This window comes from Gobio gobio (genome assembly GCF_949357685.1).
Source record: "Gobio gobio genome assembly, chromosome: 1".
Classification (NCBI taxonomy): Eukaryota; Metazoa; Chordata; class Actinopteri; order Cypriniformes; family Gobionidae; genus Gobio; species Gobio gobio.
Genome location: NC_137097.1, coordinates 11,516,676 through 11,540,011, shown reverse-complemented (window position 1 = coordinate 11,540,011; position 23,336 = coordinate 11,516,676). Strand labels below are relative to the sequence as shown.

Here is a 23,336-nt window from a genome sequence, read left to right as displayed (position 1 = left end):
AAAGTGACTATAATGTTGAGGAATCTGGTGAAATTCATCTGAGTGGGTCATTAAGCTGTACAAACAATGACACTATTGATGCCATGTCTGATGAAACAGATTCTATTGATATTGATAGTTTACAGGGAGATTTTCAAAAGGAAATGTCCTTATATCCTCTTGAGGAAATAAATCTTTTTTTGGATGATACTTTTGGGAAACAGGTGAATGTCAAAGATTTTTTTCCGGATATTGAGAAGTTTGTTAGGTCTGTTACAGTCCTTCAGAAAGCAGTTGGTTTTGATCTTTTGAGTGAAAAGAAGCGTTTTCGGTTAAAGAAGCATCTTACAATGATAAGAAAGGGTAGGAAAGGAGGAAAAAAAGGTTTTTGAATAACTGATCAGAAATGCATCACATGGTGTTTCTTACTTTTTCCCCCTTTCTGTTATGTCTGTCGTTCTTCCTCTTAAATACATATATGGATAATTTAAGGGTGGGCTCCATTAATGTTAATGGTGGGAGGGATAGACATAAACGAGATTTGTTATTGGAAAGTATACAGCTAAAAAGATTAAATGTTGTATTGCTTCAAGAAACTCATAGTGATGCAGAAAATGAAATTGATTGGAAAATGTGCTGGAAGGGTCAACAGATACTTAGTCATGGGACAAATTATAGTGCAGGTGTGGCCATTCTTTTTTCTCCAGAAACTAGAGCTAATATTTTAAGCTCTGAAGAAGTTATAAAAGGTCGTCTTGTTTTAGTGAAGGCTGAAATTGAAGGTTTTCTTTTTTGTTTTATAAATGTTATTTATCTATGTACCAAATGTAGGGCATGAGAGGATGACCTTTTTTAGGATTTTAAGTGGAATATTGAAACAGTGTCACAATAATGACAATGTGATAATCGGGGGAGATTGGAATTGCACAGAAAATTTTACCATTGATCGAACTTCTGAGGAACCTCATATGCAATCCTCTAGTTACTTGTCCAATTTAGTAAAAGAAACGGCACTTTTAGATATGTGGAGGATAAAAAACAATACTGCTAGACAATACACTTGGGTAAAGGTATCTGAAAATAGAGTGAGTGCTGCTCGGTTGGACAGAATTTATATATCTAAATGTCTTAGTAATCGTGTCATTGAGTGCTCAATTTTACCAGTGGGGTTTTCAGATCATCATATGGTCTTTATGTCATTAGTTTTGTCACAGTGTTCAAGGAAATCTTCACACTGGCATTTTAATGGAAAGTTATTACAAGATGTCAATTTCTGTAAACATTTTGTGGTTTTCTGGGAATGTTGGAAAAAAACTAAACATACTTTTGAAAATTTAAGACAATGGTGGGAAATTGGGAAAACACAAATACAAATGTTTTGTCAACAATATACTGTCAATTCCACAAATATGACAAAAAAAGCTATTCAAATTCTTGAAAGATCTATTGATTCAATTGAAAAAGATTTGTTGGAGAGACATGATCCTGGTTTGTCTCATTGTTTACAACAAAAAAAGATTGAATTGGGGTCCTTTTTAAATGAAAGGGTGAAAGGAGCCTTGGTGAGGTCTCGTTTTGTCTCAGTAAATGAGATGGATGTCCCAAGTGCATATTTTTTTAACTTGGAACGTTCAGTAGCACAGCACAAACAAATGGCTTGCCTCCGTCTGCCTGATGGAAGGGTTACCACAAACATTTCAGAAATGCGTCGTCATGCAGTGGATTTTTATTCCCGTTTATATACTGCAGAACATTGTGACTTGGACTGTGCTGAACAGTTATTTCAAGGTCTTCCTAAACTGGACTCTGATTCAAAGACTGCTTTGGACTCTTTTTTATCTTTCGAGGAGCTTACATCTGCTGCAACACAGCTCAGCTCGGGGCGTTCCCCTGGTGTTGATGGGTTGACATCAGAGTTTTATAAACACTTTTGGAACCTTATTGGTCTTGATCTCTATGAGGTATTTTGTGAATGTTACAAAGATGGATTTTTGCCTGTTACATGTCGGCGTGCTGTTCTTTCTTTGCTTCCTAAAAAAGGTGATTTGTCTTTGTTAAAGAACTGGAGGCCTGTTTCTTTATTGACCACAGAATATAAGATCTTGTCAAAATGTCTTGCTAACAGGTTAAAGAAATATGTACATACAATAGTGCATAAAGATCAGACATATTGCATACCAAATAGGTCAATAATGGATAATTTGTTTTTAGTACGAGACATACTAGACATTTGTAAAGTTTTTAATTTAGGAGTTGGATTAATTGCCCTTGATCAGGAAAAAGCTTTTGATCGGGTAGATCACAGTTACTTATTTAATTTACTTAAAGTTTTTGATTTTGGAGAAGGTTTTTTAAATTGGATAAAACTTCTTTATGCCGGTACTTCATGTATGGTAAAAGTTGGGGGAGATTTGAGTAAACCAATTTCTGTCCAAAGGGGAATACGGCAAGGTTGTCCATTGTCTGGGTTGCTGTATAGTATTGCCATCGAACCCTTACTTTCCATTTTAAGAAAGACTATATGTGGGTTTTCAATACCAAATATGACTTTAAATGTAAATGTATCTCTTACTGCTTATGCCGATGATGTGACTGTGTTGGTTGGCAATGGGAAGGATATTAATGCTCTGTCCGAAGCCCTCCAGTTATATGAGAAGGCTTCATCAGCAAAAGTTAATTGGGATAAAAGTGACGCTTTTTGGGCAGGTCAAGATACTTTATGTTGTGTACCATTACTGCCAGGGAAGCTTAAGTGGGGCAAAGAAGGGTTAAAAATCTTGGGAGTTCATTTTGGTTCAAATGAGTTTCAGAAGTTAAATTGGGAGGGTGTAATGGAGAAAGTTTGCACCCGATTGTCTCGCTGGACTTGGTTGCTACCCAAACTATCCTATAGGGGGAGAGTCTTGATTGTAAATAATCTGGTTGCTTCCACCTTGTGGCACAGATTTAATGTGCTACAACCACCTGCTGGACTGGTGCAAGAAGTACAAAGAAAGTTGGTGACCTTTTTCTGGTCCGGACAACATTGGGTGCGTTCTTCTGTACTGTTTCTCCCGATACAAGAAGGAGGCCACAGTTTGGTGGATATCAGGTCCAGATTAATGACTTTCCGTTTACAAGCTGCCCAGAGACTGTTATATAACAACGAGAGTGTTTGGTTTGACACTGCAGTGGTACTTTTGAGAAGAGCTGGTGGAATGGGACTTGATAAGCATTTGTTTCTGATGAAGCTAGAAGAGACTGAGCTTACAGATCTTACTGCTTTCTACAAATCTGTCCTGGAAGCCTGGAAGGTTTTTGCTTTTTCAAGATCACCTGCAGTACCTGCTGGGATGTGGCTGTTGGAGGAACCTTTGTTTCTTAACCCTTTTCTGCCTTCGAGACTCTTATCCTCAGCTTTTTTGCGTACACGTTTACTGTCTGCTGGGTGCACAAAGCTGGGTCATATACTACACACCAGTTTGGAATCATTGGGCAGGCAAGCTGGGATTAAGTCAACACGAATATTACAAAAACTCACCACAGAGGTGGTTGGAGAACTGGACTTTATCTATCGTTCTTTCTTGGATAACCCAGCTATAATAGATGGATGGAGAAGTGGATTCGAGTATGGTTTTCCCTGTCTGACTGTAAAAGCTGCTGTGGGGGACTGGCAGGAAGAGAAGAAATGTCTACTGTCTTTTAAAACCCCACAAATGGATGAATTTGAGACAGTGGGAAAGAAAGCCCTGTATGTCACCTGTGTTAAGGTGTCTAATTTACGCTCTTTGACTGGGGTCCTCTCAACGAAATGGACAGATATTTTTGGGACTGATTCTTCCCCTAAAGGTAGTTGGCGTATCCTGTACAAACGTCCGATTGACAAGCGGACGGGTGACCTCCAGTGGAGGATTGTACACGGATCTATAGCTACAAACAGACATGTGGTGCATCTTGATCCTAATGTTAGTGTGGGTTGTCCTTTTTGTGCAGAGATTGAATCTGTTAGTCATTTGTTTATGCAGTGTACAAGGTTGATGGATCTTTTTTCCTTGTTAACAGAGTGGGTTACATCTTTGGGAGAAAAGTTTTCTTTTCAGTTGTTTATCTTTGGTCCAAAGTATACTGTTGAGCAAAAGAATGTTTTGGTTTTGCTTAATTTCTTATTTGGTAATGCAAAATTAGCAATCTGGAAAACCAGGAAAAACAAGATATTAGGGCAAGGTGCAGTAAATCCAATTTTTATGTTTTTGGGCCTAGTGGGTTCTCGTCTAAGAGTGGAATACGCATATTACAAGTTGGTTGGGCGTCTACCCCTTTTTATGGAAATGTGGGGGATAAATCATGTTTTATGTACTGTCTATGAAAATGAATTGGTGTTGAATTTTTAGGTTTTGTTTATTTATTTATTTATTTTTTTGGTTTCGTTTTTTGTGGTGGATGATCATTTTATCATCATATTGTGGTGAATGAATATGTTTGTTTATAATTGGTTTTAAAATAAAGGTGTGTTTAAACCTCTCTCTCTCTCTCTCTCTCTCTCTCTCTCTCTCTCTCTCTCACTCACTCACTCACTCACTCGGAAATTAAGTCTGGTCTTGTTTTAATTGTTTTAATGTGTTAATTTGCATTATTCCACTTTATTAATTTTGTATGATATTAATTATATGATTATATTATTCTTAATATATTCTTATATAATTATAATATAATACAGGATAAAGAATATGAAAAGTGCTGAGATTTGCTGAAAACACAACCTTCATCTTCTGACTCTCAGAATATTCTATCGGGGTGGAACTGATTGGATGTGTTCCCGCTGATAGTCGGCACTAGTGTAGTAAATTGGACAGTTCATCACGATCATAGATCGTAAAAAAATAGATCACAATTCATAACTGCAGTCACTCCAGATGACGGTGACGTCACACGCATACCCTAAATACAGATAAATTAAAAAAGTAAATAAAAGAAGACTCAATTCAGTGGCCTATTTGTGCTCTGTCTGAGATTAGTGCGCGCTGCTTTTTGCAAGGCTTTAAACACGAGAAAATTATAAACTTTCGTGAACTTTTGATGATTTCTGTGGTGTATGTCATCATGCAAGTCGCCAATTGTGTTCTGCTCTTTCTGACGGCTGCACCCTGAAAAAAAATTAGCATATCATGAAAAGGTTCTCTAAACGAGCTATTAACCTAATCATCTGAATCAACTAATTACACCTGCAAAAGATTCCTGAGGCTTTTAAAAACTCCCAGCCTGGTTCATTACTCAAAACCGCAATCATGGGTGAGACTGCCGACCTGACTGCTGTCCAGAAGGCCATCATTGACACCCTCAAGCAAGAGGGTAAGACACAGAAAGAAATTTCTGAACGAATAGGCTGTTCCCAGAGTGCTGTATCAAGGCACCTCAGTGGGAAGTCTGTGGGAAGGAAAAAGTGTGGCAAAAAACGCTGCACAACGAGAAGAGACCCTGAGGAAGATTGTGGAGAAGGACCGATTCCAGACCTTGGGGGACCTGCGGAAGCAGTGGACTGAGTCTGGAGTAGAAACATCCAGAGCCACCGTGCACAGGCGTGTGAAGGAAATGGGCTACAGGTGCCGCATTCCCCAGGTCAAGCCACTTTTGACCCAGAAACAGCGGCAGAACCGCCTGACCTGGGCTACAGAGAAGCAGCATTGGACTGTTGCTCAGTACTTTTTTCGGATGAAAGCAAATTTTGCATGTCATTGGGAAATCAAGGTGTCAGAGTCTGGAGGAAGACTGGGGAGAAGGAAATGCCAAAATGCCTGAAGTCCAGTGTCAAGTACCCACAGTCAGTGATGGTCTGGGGTGCCATGTCAGCTGCTGGTGTTGGTCCACTGTGTTTTATCAAGGGCAGGGTCAATGCAGCTAGCTATCAGGAGATTTTGGAGCACTTCATGCTTCCATCTGCTGAAAAGCTTTATGGAGATGAAGATTTCATTTTTCAGCACGACCTGGCACCTGCTCACAGTGCCAAAACCACTGGTAAATGGTTTACTGACCATGCATTACTGTGCTCAATTGGCCTGCCAACTCTCCTGACCTGAACCCCATAGAGAATCTGTGGGATATTGTGAAGAGAAAGTTGAGAGACGCAAGACCCAACACTCTGGATGAGCTTAAGGCCGCTATCGAAGCATCCTGGGCCTCTATAACACCTCAGCAGTGCCACAGGCTGATTGCCTCCATGCCACGCCGCATTGAAGCAGTCATTTCTGCAAAAGGATTCCCCACCAAGTATTGAGTGCATAACTGAACATAATTATTTGAAGGTTGACTTTTTTTTTGTATTAAAAACACTTTTCTTTTATTGGTCGGATGAAATATGCTAATTTATTGAGAATTTGGGGTTTTCATGAGCTGTATGCCGAAATCATCAGTATTAAAACAATAAAAGACCTGAAATATTTCAGTTGGTGTGCAATGAATCTAAAATATATGAAAGTTTAATTTTTATCATTACATTATGGAAAATAATGAACTTTATCACAATATGCAAATTTTTTGAGAAGGACCTGTATATCCTACATTACATTCACTATATTGGTTTATAGCTTTCAATATCAACATTGTTTCTAGGACATCACTGGGCAGGATGTAAAAAAAATATATTAGAAAAAAAATTTATACTGATTTTTTTGCATCCAAATAGGAAAACTTAGGAAATACCAGGATGTATACCGTGTATCACCATTCAACCAAAAAATACAGATATGTTTTTTTGGTTATATCGCCCAGCCCTATAAAGCATTTTGATTTACCATTGTGTATGAAATGTGATATATAAATAAACATGCCTTATTTAACTTAACCACCATAGCCTACTAAAGTGCTGACTTTGTACTTTTGACTGAATGGTTTGCTTTATTTCTTATTGGAGAGCTTCTTATACCTTTTACTTATACTTTTATAATGGCCATTATTGATTATTAAAACTGACGTTTAACAAAAAGAGAGTTGTGTTTGTCATATTTCATTTTATTACAGTGAAGATAATCAGAGTACATATTCACATATTGACTGAACCACATATTTATAGGTTGAATGTTATATTTCATTTTGTTTTAAATACATGCAGTGATACTCACATGAACTGATTTAAATTGTGTTTAGTAATTTTATTTTATTTTATCATTCTTCTAGAAGCACATTTGTGAGGTCAGGCACTGATGTTGGAAGAGAAGGCCTGGCTCTCAGTCTCTGCTCTAATTCATCCCAAAGGTGTTCTATCGGGGTTGAGGTGCAGGCCAGTCAAGTTCCTCCACTTCCATGTCTTTATGGATCTTGCTTTGTGCACTGGAGCAGAGTCATGTTTTGAGAGGAAGGGGTCATTACCTCTTGGCAGGTGTGAGGCTTCTCTCCTGTGTGAATTCTCATGTGTTTCTCAAGGTTTCCTTTATGAGTGAAACTCTTTCCACACTGTTGGCAGGTGTAAGGCTTCTCTCCAGTGTGAAGTCTCATGTGGACTTTAAGAGACTCTTTATGAGTGAAGCTCTTTCCACACTGTTGGCAGGTGTAAGGCTTCTCTCCAGTGTGAATTCTCATGTGTTTCTCAAGGGTTCCTTTATGAGTGAAACTCTTTCCACACTGTTGGCAGGTGTAAGGCTTCTCTCCAGTGTGAATTCTCATGTGTTTCTCAAGGTTTCCTTTATGAGTGAAACTCTTTCCACACTGTTGGCAGGTGCAAGGCTTCTCTCCAGTGTGAACTCTCATGTGTTTCTCAAGGGTTCCTTTATGAGTGAAGCTCTTTCCACACTGTTGGCAGGTGTAAGGCTTCTCTCCAGTGTGAACTCTCATGTGTTTCTCAAGGTTTCCTTTATGAGTGAAACTCTTTCCACACTGTTGGCAGGTGTAAGGCTTCTCTCCAGTGTGAACTCTCATGTGGCCTTTAAGATGCCCTTTTCGAGTGAAACTCTTTCCACACTGCTGGCAGGTGTAAGGCTTCTCTCCAGTGTGAATTCTCATGTGTTTCTCAAGGGTTCCTTTATCAGTGAAACTCTTTCCACACTGTTGGCAGGTGTGAGGCTTCTCTCCAGTGTGAATTCTCATGTGTTTCTCAAGGGTTCCTTTATCGCTGTAACTCTTTCCACACTGTTGGCAGGTGCAAGGCTTCTCTCCAGTGTGAACTCTCATGTGGACTTTAACATGCCCTTTTCGAGTGAAACTCTTTCCACACTGTTGGCAGGTGTAAGGCTTCTCTCCAGTGTGAATTCTCATGTGGACTTTAAGAGACTCTTTACGAGCGAAACTCTTTCCACACTGTTGGCAGGTGTAAGGCTTCTCTCCAGTGTGAATTCTCATGTGTTTCTCAAGGTTTCGTTTTTCAGTGAAACTCTTTCCACACTGTTGGCAGCTGTAAGGCTTCTCTCCTGTGTGAATTCTCATGTGGCCTTTAACATGCCCTTTTCGAGTGAAACTCTTTCCACACTGCTGGCAGGTGTAAGGCTTCTCTCCAGTGTGAATTCTCATGTGGACTTTAAGAGACTCTTTTTGAGTGAAGCTCTTTCCACACTGAGGGCAGCTGTAAGGCTTCTCTCCAGTGTGAAGTCTCATTGGGACTTTAAGGTGCTGTTTTTCAATTAAACTCTTTCCAGACTTTTTTTGTGAGGAAATCTTTTCAGTCTGTGAGCAACTAAAAGATTTTTCTCCAGCTATGAAATCACGATGTTGCCCATACGGATCTTTCTCTTCCATTTTATTTAGTTCTTGGCTCTCCACTTTTAGTGCCATCAGATCTAAAAGAGACAAAAAACAAGTTAACCCCAGTTCAATGGCACAAAACAACAGACAAAGACATTAAACCAGAAACATGTATGTTACATCCTATACCCAGTAAGCTACAGAAAGAGGGGTTAACGTTATCCGACAAACACCTAACGTTACAAACTTTTTTTTAAATCTCAACAGCGAACTTGGCATTAGTGTAAATTATTCTTTGATTAGAGCTTTTATGTATTGTTTATCTACAGGCATACTAAACATGCTTCTGTGTTTGATTTGGCTACTAGTAAAGCCAATGTTTAGTGTTCGTTTTGGGTTAATAGTTCTTGCGACAGATATTTGGCTATAATCATTCTAAAAATACAAAAGTAACGGTGCCATTCAGTAGCGATCACTATAGATCCGCAGTCTTTACTCTTGAGGACTGAACAGGGCCTGCTCGATCATCTTCACTAAAATTGTCTGGGTCCGATTCTGGCTCAAATTGGTATGGTTTTATTGATGCCATTGTTTCTAAATACTACCCAAAGCACAGGCTACCGGTAAAGGTAAGGGGCACAAACGTGCACTAGGCGGTTAGCGAATCACAACACACTGGGCCAGCTAACCAATCTGAGCCCATTGCGTATTTTTGAGGGACTGGCTTCATACAACCCGGAAACCATCAGACCGTTTTTACAAAGAGGGACAGAGTAGTGTAGAATAAAAGTAAAATATATGATAAATAATGCAATTTTTTAAAAACGAAGCATGAACACGTTACAGTGCACCCCACAAACACAATCAAGCCTTCGAAAGAATGTGTTTTACCACCCCTTTAATTCTGTTAGGTCAAGCTTCAGCTGCACACCCTCTAAAGCCGGGTGCACACTGTGCGATTTTGGCCACGATTTGGCCGTCTGAGACAAATTTTGAAATCCTAAAAGATTTCTCTGATCCTAGGCTAAAATCTGAAGTCTTTGATCCTTAGTTTGACATGTGCACCGACAACCGATTAATGACCGTTGCGATCAAATTTTACCTCGGACAAAATTCTGGCAGTGTCAGAAGATTTGAGGCGCAATCCTGCAGTGTGACTTCTCCTAGGACGACCGTCAAATCAAGAACCAATAGGAGCGCAGAACCTGATGACGCATTTCGTGTGACAACATCAAATCACAACAGGGAACATGTCGAAAAGAGTCAGGTGAATGAAAAATGTCAGCGCTTGTTTTTGTTGTTTGCTGAACGCTACCGTTGTGTATGTGAATGCGGCTCACCGTTACTGAACGTGTCACGGATTGATGACGTAAAACTCAGTCCGTACGAGTCTCTGGCTTGCGTCCGTTTTTCGCGTCTGACTGTCGTGCAGTCTGACAGTCGTACAGTCTGACATAATGACAACTGAGATCCTACAGTGTGACATGTATTACATCGGGGATTATGTTCATACAGTCTGACAAGCAACATTCACAGAGGATTTAGAAAAATCGCACAGTGTGCAGGACCCTTAACTCCAATTATAAAATAGTTTTTTCTCCAATTCATTGTTGAAATATAATTTTATACACAGTGTCTGTCATTTTCACGACAGGTTTATTTAACATGCATGAAATAATCAAGACATCACTAACAGGTTAAGTAGAATATAATGAATATAATGGCTAATATAGAGCATAATTTTATTCACTAGAGAAATCAACTCTTTCACTAAATATATGTTGACACTGAATGACTGCCTGAGGTAAATGTGATGCTAATGTTACATGACATTGTTTAGTTTACAAGCAGTTATATTGACGTCTTTCCCCTGTTGAAACACTGATTTAGCCATTACACCACATGACAGTAAGTTGTAATGTATCCTCAGCATCAGGGACGTCGTTAGGCCTATTTTAGGGGGGCTGAAGCTACCCCAAAATGTTCCTAAGCCCCCCTAAATGATAATAAGAACCACAATAACAATTCGATTTATCAATAACCCTATCCTCATTCATATTTAGACGCAACAAATGATTTATATCCAGCTACAAAAAAATAGCCAAAAAGTCGGAAGTTGGACAGAAGTACAAAGAGTCGTTGTGCTATCAAGATGATACAGCGTTGCAGACCGGAGCACTACTGCAAGTAACTTCATCTCGTCTCATCATTACCACGGTTATAATCGTTAACGAAAGCAAACAAAAAAACGAAAACTAGGTGGGTTGTCGTTAACTGAAATAAAAATAAAAACGAGGCATTACAAAAAAATGGTAACTAACCAAAACTGTAATGTGTGTTTGGCAAAACTAACTAAAATAAAATTACAGATTAAATGTCCTTAGTTTTCGTCTTCATCAATGTCTTTCATTGAGCAAATAACCTTCAGCTGCATTTCCTTCCCCTGCGTCTCTCACTCACGCGTCTCTCTCACATACACACGCGCCACCAGGGGCGTAAATTTAATCTAAAAGTTGGGGGGGACAATAAACATGAAATTTCTCAAGAGCAATTTTTGAAGGGGACACATAATACAGCCAAAATCGTACTTGTAAGGATATGTGTACCACAAAAAAAAAAAAAAAAACATTTTGTACTTATTTGGCGTTTTGGTGCACTGAAAAATTATCTAATGTCCGTTTTTCTTTTCTCTGTCATTTTATCTGACCAACAACAACGCGATAGTAGTTTAAATACGATTAAGGTTCACCACGCAGTCATATTATAATTATTAAATTATCTTGCGTCCTCCACAAAGTATTTTATACTATGATATTCAGATATTTAGATATTCAACTGCAGCAAGCCTCTGATCTGCCCCTTATCATCATATTGAGCAAAACCCTACACAGATCTGACTGAACTTTCGGTTTAGAATTAGCCAATTTTTTTAATTTGGGGGCGGGTTGCTTGAATTTTGGGTTCATTAGCCGATTATTCGTAATGAAAAACACAACAACAAAACAGTACAATGACACACTCCCTTAAATAGGCGCTTTTACACTTTGAAACCAAATCTTCGATAATCTTGTCTGTCAGCTGTTTGCTCGTTCAGCTCGTGCTGTATTGAGCAGACACGTTCAGTTTTTAATTGTTTAGTCAGTTCTCTAACTGAACTCAATGATTTTATTACTATACACTATTACTATTTATTACCTCCGGCAGGCGTTTCAGGATCCTCCGGACCAGGACCAGCAGACTTAAGAACAGTTTTTTCCCCAGAGCTGTCTCTTTTCTGAACTCAAACCCCCGTTGATCCACTCCCCTCATATACTGATAACTCTCCTACCTCACATCCGCCTTCACTTTGTTATTTGCACTACCGACTGTTTATTACAGTAACAACTGTTTACTTATGCATTCTGCACTACCATATCTTAACTGGATTATGCTCATTTGCACTGCCGACTGTATTTATAGTACCAACTGTTTACATTTGCATTTTGCACCATACTTCTAACTGCAATATGCAACCACTTTCCACTGCACTTTTACACTTTTTTTTTCGGATAACTCTGTCCATAATTTATTGCACTACCTTAATCCACTGCTATTCCTCATATTAGCCTAACATATTATTGTATACCTCTATCTGTAAAATTCTGTTTAAAGTAATAGCCATCTGTATATTATATTCACTGTACATATTCACCTGTAAATTCAGTTCTGTTTATAGTAATAACCATCTCTCTATTTATACATATTTATATATATTCAGTACATATCCATGTCCTGCACTTACGCAACCACTGTATATATCCTGCACTTGCTGCTATTGCACTTCTGGTTAGACCTAAACTGCATTTCGTTGCCTTGTACTTGTACTTGTGTAATGACAATAAAGTTGAATCTAATATAATCTAATCTTATCTAATCAGGAGCAAAATCTGGCCTAAGGAAATTCCCCCTTTGATGTCTCTAAAAGCTAACATTACAGTAACTTTTCTTTAACAGAGTAGAAATGGAAGAGAATATGTCTGTCACGTTTTACTTGTTAAAGGGATAGTTCACCAAAAAATGAAACTTCTGTCATAATTTACTCACCCTCAAGTTGTTCCAAACCTGTATGAGTTTCTTTGTTCTGCTTTGTTCTAAGATGATGTTTTGAATAATGTTTGTAACCAAGCAGAGAGAGCAACCATTGATTAAAAATACTATGGTAGTCAATGGTTGCTCTCTCTGCTTGGTTACAAACATTATTCAAAATATCTTCTTTTGTGTTCAGCAGAACAAAGAAACTCATTCAGGTTTGGAACAACTTGAGGGTGAGTAAATGATGACAGAAGTTTCTATCCCTTTAAGCTCTAGATGTGAGTGCAAAGATTTTGCAAACGCAAGTTACAAATACCCTGGGGGCGAGTGTGGGAACTCAGATTGAAGTGTGTTCGGCGCTTGAAACAAGACGACTGTGAACTGTTAAAGATTGCACTCGGTTACACGCGTGCACCGAACTATCCGTCATTGTGTTAAACCCGCCAATAGCACGCCAGGTGAATAAGCCGGTTTCTGATTGGTCCCCGCAAATTTGTAACAGAAGCAGGATAGAAATATGTACACGTTTCCAGCCTGAGGTACAGGCCGAAATCAAATCGCCTGCAGTTTGGGCTGGGTTTACCTGGTCTAGGCCATTTCAGGAGCGACTCGCGGAACAGGAAAGCGGATTCAGTCAATTAAAAGCGCTCGTCATTCCGGAAACTTTGCGGTATATGTGAACGTTGGTCCTCTTAAGAAACATGACAAAACTTTTCTTCAAATTGTGAATGTAGTTTAGACTACAGAAAGCAAGCAGTGCAGCCGTTATAGTGATCGACAGAAAATCCCTCTATAAACCAATGAATCTAACAGCACAAAAAATTATTTACATTGAGTATAAGCTTTGCTTGTTATAATGAGAGGATCTGTGAGCGTGTAGACTTGAAAACATCAAATGAGTGAGTTCAGCTTTGAGAATGAAACCAACCTGTGTGTTCTTCAGTTTCTTCATCTTTCACTCTCAATGTTTCTTCAATCTTCATGTCTTCTCTCTCCTCTTTCTCTGTTTGTTCCTCAGTTTCTTCATGTTTCACTCTCAATGTTTCTTCAATCTTCATGTCTTCTCTCTCCTCTTTCTCTGTGTGTTCCTCAGTTTCTTCATGTTTCACTCTCAATGTTTCTTCAATCTTCACGTCTTCTCTCTCCTCTTTCTCTGTTTGTTCCTCAGTTTCTTCATGTTTCAAACTGAATACATTTTCAATCCTCAAGTCTTCACTCTCCTCTTTCTTTCTTTGTTCCTCAGTTTCTTCATGTTTCACTCTCAATGTTTCTTCAATCTTCACGTCTTCACTCTCCTCTTTCTTTCTTTGTTCCTCAGTTTCTTCATGTTTCAAACTGAATACATTTTCAATCTTCATGTCTTCTCTCTCCTCTTTCTCTGTGTGTTCCTCAGTTTCTTCATGTTTCACTCTCAATGTTTCTTCAATCTTCACGTCTTCTCTCTCCTCTTTCTCTGTTTGTTCCTCAGTTTCTTCATGTTTCAAACTGAATACATTTTCAATCCTCAAGTCTTCACTCTCCTCTTTCTTTCTTTGTTCCTCAGTTTCTTCATGTTTGACTCTCAATGTTTCTTCAATGTTCATGTCTTCACTCTCCTCTTTCTCTGTTTGTTCCTCAGTTTCTTCATGTTTCACTCTCAATGTTTCTTCAATCTTCAGGTCTTCTCTCTCCTCTTTCTCTGTTTGTTCCTCAGTTTCTTCATGTTTCACTCTCAATGTTTCTTCAATCTTCACGTCTTCTCTCTCCTCTTTCTTTCTTTGTTCCTCAGTTTCTTCATGTTTCAAACTGAATACATTTTCAATCCTCAAGTCTTCACTCTCCTCTTTCTTTCTTTGTTCCTCAGTTTCTTCATGTTTCACTCTCAATGTTTCTTCAATCTTCACGTCTTCACTCTCCTCTTTCTTTCTTTGTTCCTCAGTTTCTTCATGTTTCAAACTGAATACATTTTCAATCTTCATGTCTTCTCTCTCCTCTTTCTCTGTGTGTTCCTCAGTTTCTTCATGTTTCACTCTCAATGTTTCTTCAATCTTCACGTCTTCTCTCTCCTCTTTCTCTGTTTGTTCCTCAGTTTCTTCATGTTTCAAACTGAATACATTTTCAATCCTCAAGTCTTCACTCTCCTCTTTCTTTCTTTGTTCCTCAGTTTCTTCATGTTTGACTCTCAATGTTTCTTCAATGTTCATGTCTTCACTCTCCTCTTTCTCTGTTTGTTCCTCAGTTTCTTCATGTTTCACTCTCAATGTTTCTTCAATCTTCAGGTCTTCTCTCTCCTCTTTCTCTGTTTGTTCCTCAGTTTCTTCATGTTTCACTCTCAATGTTTCTTCAATCTTCACGTCTTCTCTCTCCTCTTTCTTTCTTTGTTCCTCAGTTTCTTCATGTTTCAAACTGAATACATTTTCAATCCTCAGGTCTACACTCTCCTCTTTAATAAACACCATCTTTATTAATGATCTCAGCCGCTTCTCCAGGAGTTTTTCTGTGTGTTTGTCCTGTTTAAGACGAAAAATTAATCCACATTAAATCTCTGAGTGTCTCAATCAGCTCTATTTCAGTATCAACAGTCTCAGTAACACTCAAAACTAGCACTACAAACTAATAAAAGAAAACAAATTACACAAACACTATATATTTATTTATTTAATTTCTCTCATCTCTACTCGTCAGAGACTGAACTCAAGTTTGAACTGATTCATGATAGAGAGAGAAATGAGCCGCTCCTTCTGTTACTCATGAGTTTATTCTGTTACTTTACTCACACGACGCTGATAAATGTTAGATAAAGCAATGCAATGTTACATTTAATAATAAATCATTCAATCTGCGTTGCTTGTAAAACTTTGAAGATGGTTTCTATAGTTTTAAACACTTTAAACGCTTAAACCACAAACCTTTCTTCAGCTGAATCACAACACATGCAGGAGCGCGGCGCGGCCTTATGACGTCACACCACCACACCAAAATAAAAGTCCCGTTCACAGGCTACAGTCTACAGTCACAGAAGTGCACAAATACAAATAATACAAGAGATGACAGAAATTCAGAGTTGAATGTATTGGTGACATACATATTTAAATACATGTTGTTCAATGATGTGTTGAAAATATTAGGAAACTAGTAAAGACTGAGAGACTTTGTCTAAAAGTTAAAACGGTATTGTTTAGGGGAATAAATTATTTCTATAATATATAAATACATATAAAGTTCATTTGAGTCTAAAAATACCTTAAAATAATTGTACTAATGACAACTGATGATTTTTAGATCTAGATATTCTCACTGATAAATATATTATTAATTCTCGAATAAAGTCATTATTTTTGTTTATTTGTTTGCGCATGAGAAGTATTCTCATCGCTTCATAACATGAAGGTTGAACCACTCGAGTCACATGGACTATTTTAATGACATTTCTATGAAGTGAAAGTGTTAATTAAATTGCTGTCTATGGAGAGGTCAGTGAGCTCTCGGATTTCATCAAAAATATCTTCATTGTGTTCTGAAGCTGAACGAAGGTCTTACGGGTTTGGTACGACACGAGGGAGAGGAATTAATGACAGAATTGACATTTTGGGGTGAACTAACCCTTTGATATCTGCATTGATCAAATGAGTAAATCTATAGTCTTAAATTCCTAATTATTTTCTATATTCTTCTTTCTCTTTTCTGCATTTCGCCTCTGCTGTAGCTTCTTTCCTTTTAATAAACCTGGCGTTGTATACTTAATATTGTTGGCTCTGTGATAAATTGTGTATGTTGATGCTTCTATGCGGATGCCCTGTTGGAGTGGATCTCCTGTCGGACAACATCTCTTAAGCACTAGGAGTAAAACCTCAAACATACACTAATTTTCAAAAGTTTGGTGTTGGTACAATTGTTTATGTCTGAAAAAAGTCTCTAATGCTCACCAAGACTGAATTAGTTTGATTAAAAAATACAATAAAAACAATAATATTGTGAAATAATATTAAAATAATTGTCACATGAACCTAATATGATGATTTGTTGAAAACAGTTGTGCTGCTTTATATTTTTTGGAAGACAATAACAAAAATACATTCAGTTGATCAAAAGTGACAGTAAAGACTTTTATAACGTTATAGGATTTTTAAAATTTCAAACTTTTAAAAAAACCCTCTCGGTTACGTATGTAACCCTCGTTCCCTGAGGAGGGAACGGAGACGTACGTTAGTGGGGGTTTCGCTTAGAAGCCAATCATCTTCGAGTATTCAACAGCGCCCAATGGCAGTGCCAATGCCATGGGCATGCGGAATTTGCATGCCTAACTCCGCCCCACCTCGTGGGTATATAAGGAAGTACGCTGGCAACATCGCATTATGTTACTGCTGCAGGAGCCAAGACTGAACTCCGCGTTCCAGGCAGCACAGCTGACGTGGCAAAGGAAACGTACGTCTCCGTTCCCTCCTCAGGGAACGAGGGTTACATACGTAACCGAGACGTTCCCTTTCGTTCAGTCACTACGACGTACGTTAGTGACTAACGAATGGGGGTTCCAATACAACGCCACTCAGCTGTCATCCAGTGCCCTGCGTAAGTGTGAGATCCCGCCACTTAAGGCCGTAGGACTCCCACTTAACACAGGAATACCAAGGTACACTGGGAAGCATATCCCAGAGAGGGAATGCCAAGATGCCTACCGTAGGGAGGGCTTAGAGAATACACATATGACCCGCTGAGGGCTGCATATGGAAGATCACTAGGGTACCAGCCGAAGGTGGATTTTTAACCCTAGGGGTGGCAGGGACTTGCCAAGGGAAAGACACCTGCTCGCTGAGGAGGCTTACGGTGGAAATACTCGTGTGGGGGTTGCCGGAGGGGAACCATGCACACGGAGCACCTGGCCGGACATGAGGGTCTGGGCTCGAAAGGGCAGACTGAACTGATGTCGGCGTAAGCAGTGCTGGAGGAGCTCAGGGCTCTCGGGGGAGCTCACCTGAGGGAAAATATCGCACGTATCCAGTCCTTGGAGTGGAATGGCGAGCAAGCGAAGACACCTGAGCCTGGCCCATTACCGGCCACCCGTAGGGGCGAGTACATAGTCGGACACTGGCTCCACTCGGAGATTGTAGAATCTGGCGAATGTGTTGGGTGTCGCCCAGCCTGCAGCTCTGCAGATGTCTGTTAGCGAGGCGCCATGCGCTAGAGCCCAAGAGGAGGCCACACTCCGGGTGGAGTGTGCCCTCACACCAAGGGGACATGGTCGACCTTGCTGCTGGTAAGCCAAAACAATGGTGTCCACTATCCAGTGAGACAACCTCTGCTTTGAGAGAGCACTTCCCTTCCGCTCTCCACCATAACAGACAAAGAGCTGGTCTGAGGTCCTGAAACATCGCGTACTGTCTACATAGGCGCGGAGAGCGTGTACTGGACAGAGCAATGCCAAGGCTGGGTCTGCCTCCTCCAAAGGCAGCGCTTGCAGGTTCACCACCTGATCTCGGAACGGAGTGGTGGGAACCTTGGGCACATATCCGGGCCGGGGTCTCAGGATCACGTGAGAGTTAGCCGGCCCGAACTCAAGGCACGCTTCGTCAACCGAAAATGCTTGCAGGTCCCCGACCCTCTTAAGCGAGGCCAATGCGGTCAGCAGAGCCGTCTTCATAGACAAGAACTTAATCTCAGCCGACCGCAAAGGCTCAAGGGAGGCCTCTGCAGAGCACTTAAGACTACTGAGAGGTCCCAAGAGGGAACGAGAGGAGAGCGAGGAGGATTCAGTCTCCTCGCCCCCCTCAGGAACCTGATGATCAGGTCGTGCTGACTTACCTTTTTGTCTCCCAGGAGATCGTGGTAGGCAGATATTGCGGCCACGTACACTTAAGGGTGGAAGGAGACAGCCTTCGTCCCACCCCCTCCTGGAGAAACGAAGCACAGACCCGATCGGGCATTTCCAGGGGTCTTCCTGGCGGGAAGAGCACCATGTGACGAAGAGGTCCCACTTCAACGCATAGAGGTGTCGTGTAGACTCTGCCCTAGCGGAAGTGATGGTAGCGACCACCGCAGGTGGAGGGCTACTCAAACCAGCCGCGTCCCGTCCAGAAGCCACACGTGGAGCTTCCAGAACGCTGGACGCGGGTGCCAAGGGGTGCCCCGTCTCTGAGTGAGAAGGTCTAGACTCAGAGGAATAGGCCAGGGAGGGGCTGTCGCAAGGAGTAGCAGTTCTGAGAACCAGGTCCGGCCATGCCAACGGGGCGACCAACATGACCTGCTCCTTGTCCTCCCTGATCTTGCACAGTACCTGTGCGAGAAGGCTCACTGGGGGAAACGCATAATTGCGTAGCCCCGACGATCAGCTGTGCGCCAGTGCATCCGTGCCGACCATAGGTCAGGGAATAATACAGGGAGCAATGGGAAGAGTCCTGGGAGGCAACAGTTGCGTCGCCGAACCGTTCCAATATCAACTGGACCGTCTGGGGGTGGAGTCTCCACTCTCCGGGGAGAGGCTGAATCCGTGAGAGCTCGTCGGCTGCACGGTTCAGGTCTCCCGGGATGTGGACAGCACGAAGGGACCTCAGGCGCTTCTGACTCCAAAAAACGAGATGGCGGGCGAGTTGAGACATACGGTGGGAGCGTAGACCGCCCTGGTGGTTGATGTAGGCTACTACGGCCGTGTTGTCTGTCCTGACTAGTACATGTTGACCCCTCAGCAACGCTCGGAAGCGGTGCAGGGCGAACCGTACTGCCAGTAACTCGAGGCAATTGACATGCAGAAGGCGCTGGGGTCCTGTCCAGGAGCCCACGGCTGCTTGTCCATTGCACATGGCACCCCAGCCCGTGGATGATGCATCTGTTGTCACAACAACATGCCTGGAAGCTCGTTCTAAGGACACTCCGGTCCGTAGAAAACTGAGGTTCGACCACGGGGTGAGTGTCTGTAAGCAGGCCCGGGTCACTTGGACCTGCCATATGCCCCAGGAGCCTCTGAAACAGTATCAGTGGAACCGCACTCTTGCCCTCGATTTGCCGAAGGGAAGTCAGCAGAGACTGCGCGCGCTCGCTCGAAAGCTGCGCGCACATGGCGACCGAGTCGATATCCATACCGAGAAAAGAGATCCTCTGCGCGGGGCAAAGTTTGCTCTTCTCCCAGTTGACCCGAAGGCCCAAACGGGCTAGGTGATGGAGCACCAAATCTCTGTGTCCGCAAACCTGCTCTCGAGAGTGACCCAGAATGAGCCAGTCGTCGAGGTAGTTCAGGATGCGAACCCCGTGCTACCAAAGGGGCGCAAGGGCTGCCTCGGCAATCTTCGTAAAGACGCGAGGGGACAGAGATAGCCCGAATGGTAGAACTGCGTACTGATATGCCTTGAACGGAAACCGGTGAAGGTAACGGTTCAAGACGCGCAGGTCCAGGATCGGTCATAGCCCACCGGTCTTTTTGGGTACAATGAAGTACGGGCTGTAAAACCCGGAATTCATCTCGGCTGGAGGGACAGGTTCGATCGCACCCTTCGCCAGTAGGGTGGCAACCTCCGCTCGCATGACGGGGGCATTGGCCCCGATCATAGTGGAACGGACTCCCCGGAAGCAGGGAGGAACCTGCGCGAACTGAATCGCGTAGCCGCACCTGACTGTCTTCGCGACCCAGCGGGACAGCCCTGGAATCTGAAGCCAGGCTCCCAGGAACTGCACCAGCGGGGTCAATCGGACTTCAGGTGTACCCGGTGTGGGGCAGCGATGCAGCGTTACCGACCCGGACAAGGGAGGCTGTTGGGCGTCCCGGTGTGGGGGTGCGGTTAACGGCTGCGTCCTGACAGAGGAGACCAGGGAAGGACGCGCGTTCCACTGGGGTCTGCTCTGCCAGGAGGCTGGCGACAGAGAGGGATGCGAGTGGCGGGACCCGTGGGTGGCGCACACTGTCATCACCGGTCTCTGGGTCCTCAGAGACAGGGACATGAGTTCTTCCCAAGCGCTGCTAGCCCGGGGGCCAGCAGCGGAAGGATTTTTCCCCCGGCCCTCCACCGGGGGAAGGAGAGGCCCTGCTACCATCCCCTGGGAAGAACTGGAACCCATCTCTGAGTTGTCCACCTCCAGCCTGGCGTTTAACCAGGCTGGGGAGCGGACTGGGCGTCATCCTCAACCACCTCCACGGCGCGGCCCGGGTGAAGGCTGCTGCTGGGGCCGGGCGGGAGGAGGGAGGGCGCCCTCGGCGGCGAGCGGACTGAGGCGACTGAGCCGGCGGCTGGTGCAGCAGCTGGCCGCCGGGGCAGTACGTGTTACAGCCTCAGTCTGCTCTGGGGCGGCCAAGAACCGTTGGGCGCAGTTCTCAGCCGCGCCGCCGAAGAGGCCAGCCTGGGATATGGGTGAGTTGAGGAGGCGGGCCCGCTCAACGTCCTCCACATCACCAGGTAAGGCCAGGTGTTCTCCCGGACCACAGCTGTGGACATCGCCCGACCCAGGGAGCGTGTGGCCACCTTCACCGCCCGGGGGCGGGATCAGTTGTGGCACGCAGCTCAATGAAGAGCCCTGGGTCGGCTCCACCCTTGTGCATGTGCAAAGGGGCGGCGGCCTGCCCGTAGCTCTGCAGGACCACGCCACCGAAGTAGACGAGCCCACAGGCTTTGGGAGGGTGCTTAGGACAGCCACACCAAGCCACGTCAAGCCCTCTGTGGACACCGTAGTGCGCAACAGAGAGTTCAACAGTGGGGGTGAGGGGGCCCCAGTGTACCCTAGGCCGCGGCCCCATCAAGGGCAGAGAAGGCGGAGGAGGCCACCAAACGATCGCGGGAAGCACGGGGACTTCCCGGACCGCGTGATCTCCTCATGCACCTCGGGAGCGAAAGGCATTGGGGGCGGGGCCCAACAGCTGTCGGGTGCCGTCCCCAAAAACCAATCGCGCAACCACGAGCACTCGCGACTGGGCGGAGTTCCACACCAGCGCGAGACTCGCGGCTGCCCGAGATAACATGGCTGTCAACTTTAGGTCGGATCAGGCAGCGCTGACACACCCGGAGGCGGAGCACAACCTAATCGTCATCCCCAAAGGACTCCAGCCCACCTTGGGATGCTGCGATCGACATCTCACTGCTATCTGGAGCGTGAACGAAACGAACGAGGCGTCAGAGACGGGCCGCTGTTTCAGTCCAACACTCGCGGGTTAAGCAATGTGCGAGAGGGGGCGTGGCCCGAGGATTGATCGTCGGGGTTCTTAATACCACAGCACCGCACTCAGGTCACCCTGGCCACCAGCCAAAGTACCACCTCTCTCGGAGATGGTAGATTGGGGTGTGGCAGAGGGGACTCTCTCTCCTCACGGAGATCACTGAGTCTCGACCGCAACATCGCGATGGTCACGTTCCCGCAGTGGGAACATGACGCATCCACAAACACTGCCCGAACGTGCTGAAGCCCAAACACATCGAGCAGTGAATGTGCCCATAGACAGCAACGGAGATCGATCGCACCCGGAAGTGCACGGGCGAACCGTCTTGAAAAAGACGTGCCACGCGCAAGCTCTTTTTGTGAGAGGAAAGCTCTGCAGAGTGCCGAAGCGCCCAGGGAAACACACACACAGCTGTTGCAGACCACTGCACAGATCAGCAGGCAGGCAGCATGAGATCGCTGGAACGCGCCGTCACACCAACACCCTGGAGAACCGCTCGTCTCGAAGACTGAAGAGAAGACTTCAGAATTCAGGCTTGAAGGAGTGAAGAGATCCTCTTGGCTCCAAAGCAGAAACATAATGCGATGTTGCCAGCGTACTTCCTTATATACCCACGAGGTGGGGCGGAGTTACGCATGCAAATTCCGCATGCCCATGGCATTGGCACTGCCATTGGGCACTGTTGAATACTCGAAGATGATTGGCTTCTAAGCGAAACCCCCATTCGTTAGTCACTAACGTACGTCGTAGTGACTGAACGAAAGGGAACTTTTTATTCATCAATAATCCTGAAAAGTGCACCATGGTTTACACAAAAATATGAAGCGGCACAAATGTTTTTGACCACTGATAATAATCATAAATGTTTCTTGAGCAGCAAATCCTCATATTAGAATGATTTCTAAAGGATCGTGTGACTGAAGACAGGAGTAATTATGTTAAAAATTCATCTTTGATCACAGGAATATATATATTTTTTAAATATGAGAGTACTGATAAGTATCAGTGATAAAATCATTATTTAGCTACACCCATCCCAACACTGTACACAAAGAGAAGAAAAAAAATCGCCTTTCGTGAAAAGCCCTCCACCCCTCCAAATAAGACAATGTTATACCTAAAATCACAGACATTAGACCAGGGTTCTCGACTCTGGCCCTCGAGATTCACTTTTCTGCAGAGTCTAGCTCCTGCCTTGCTTAATGTCACGACCTATAACTTTCTAGTGATCCTGAAGACATTGATTCACTTGTTCAAGTGTGTCTGGAAAAACAGACCTCAAGGGCCAGTGTTGGGGAAGCTACTGGGTCATTATATGAAAACATGCCATTTTGTGTCCCTCAGGAAAAAAAGCTCTGTAAATCTTAATAAACCATAAAACAAATAAAATATTTAATAATTTAGTTTCCATAATATGTCTCATAATATAAGAATACATTACTTTCTGTTTCTTTTGTTTTTAAAGGATTTTAATCACATTTTTGTGCAAAGCATCTTGCAGAAATGTTGAAATGTCAAGGCCAAAAAA

At 43.1% G+C, this 23,336-nt stretch overlaps 1 protein-coding gene across 1 annotated transcript in view; it reads right to left on the bottom strand.

The window, feature by feature from the left end:
• Positions 1-6,950: 6,950 nt before the first annotated feature.
• The window catches only part of LOC307116797 (uncharacterized protein), a gene marked incomplete at its 5' end in the record, with an annotated part of 30,605 nt that continues 14,219 nt past the window's right edge, over positions 6,951-23,336 (bottom strand). Inside the window, 2 exons of the mRNA XM_079801174.1 lie at positions 6,951-8,720; positions 13,625-14,242. Coding sequence (XP_079657300.1) covers positions 7,261-8,720; positions 13,625-14,242 — 2,078 coding nt within the window. The 3' untranslated portion in view covers positions 6,951-7,260. The remainder of the gene's footprint in view (positions 8,721-13,624; positions 14,243-23,336) is intronic.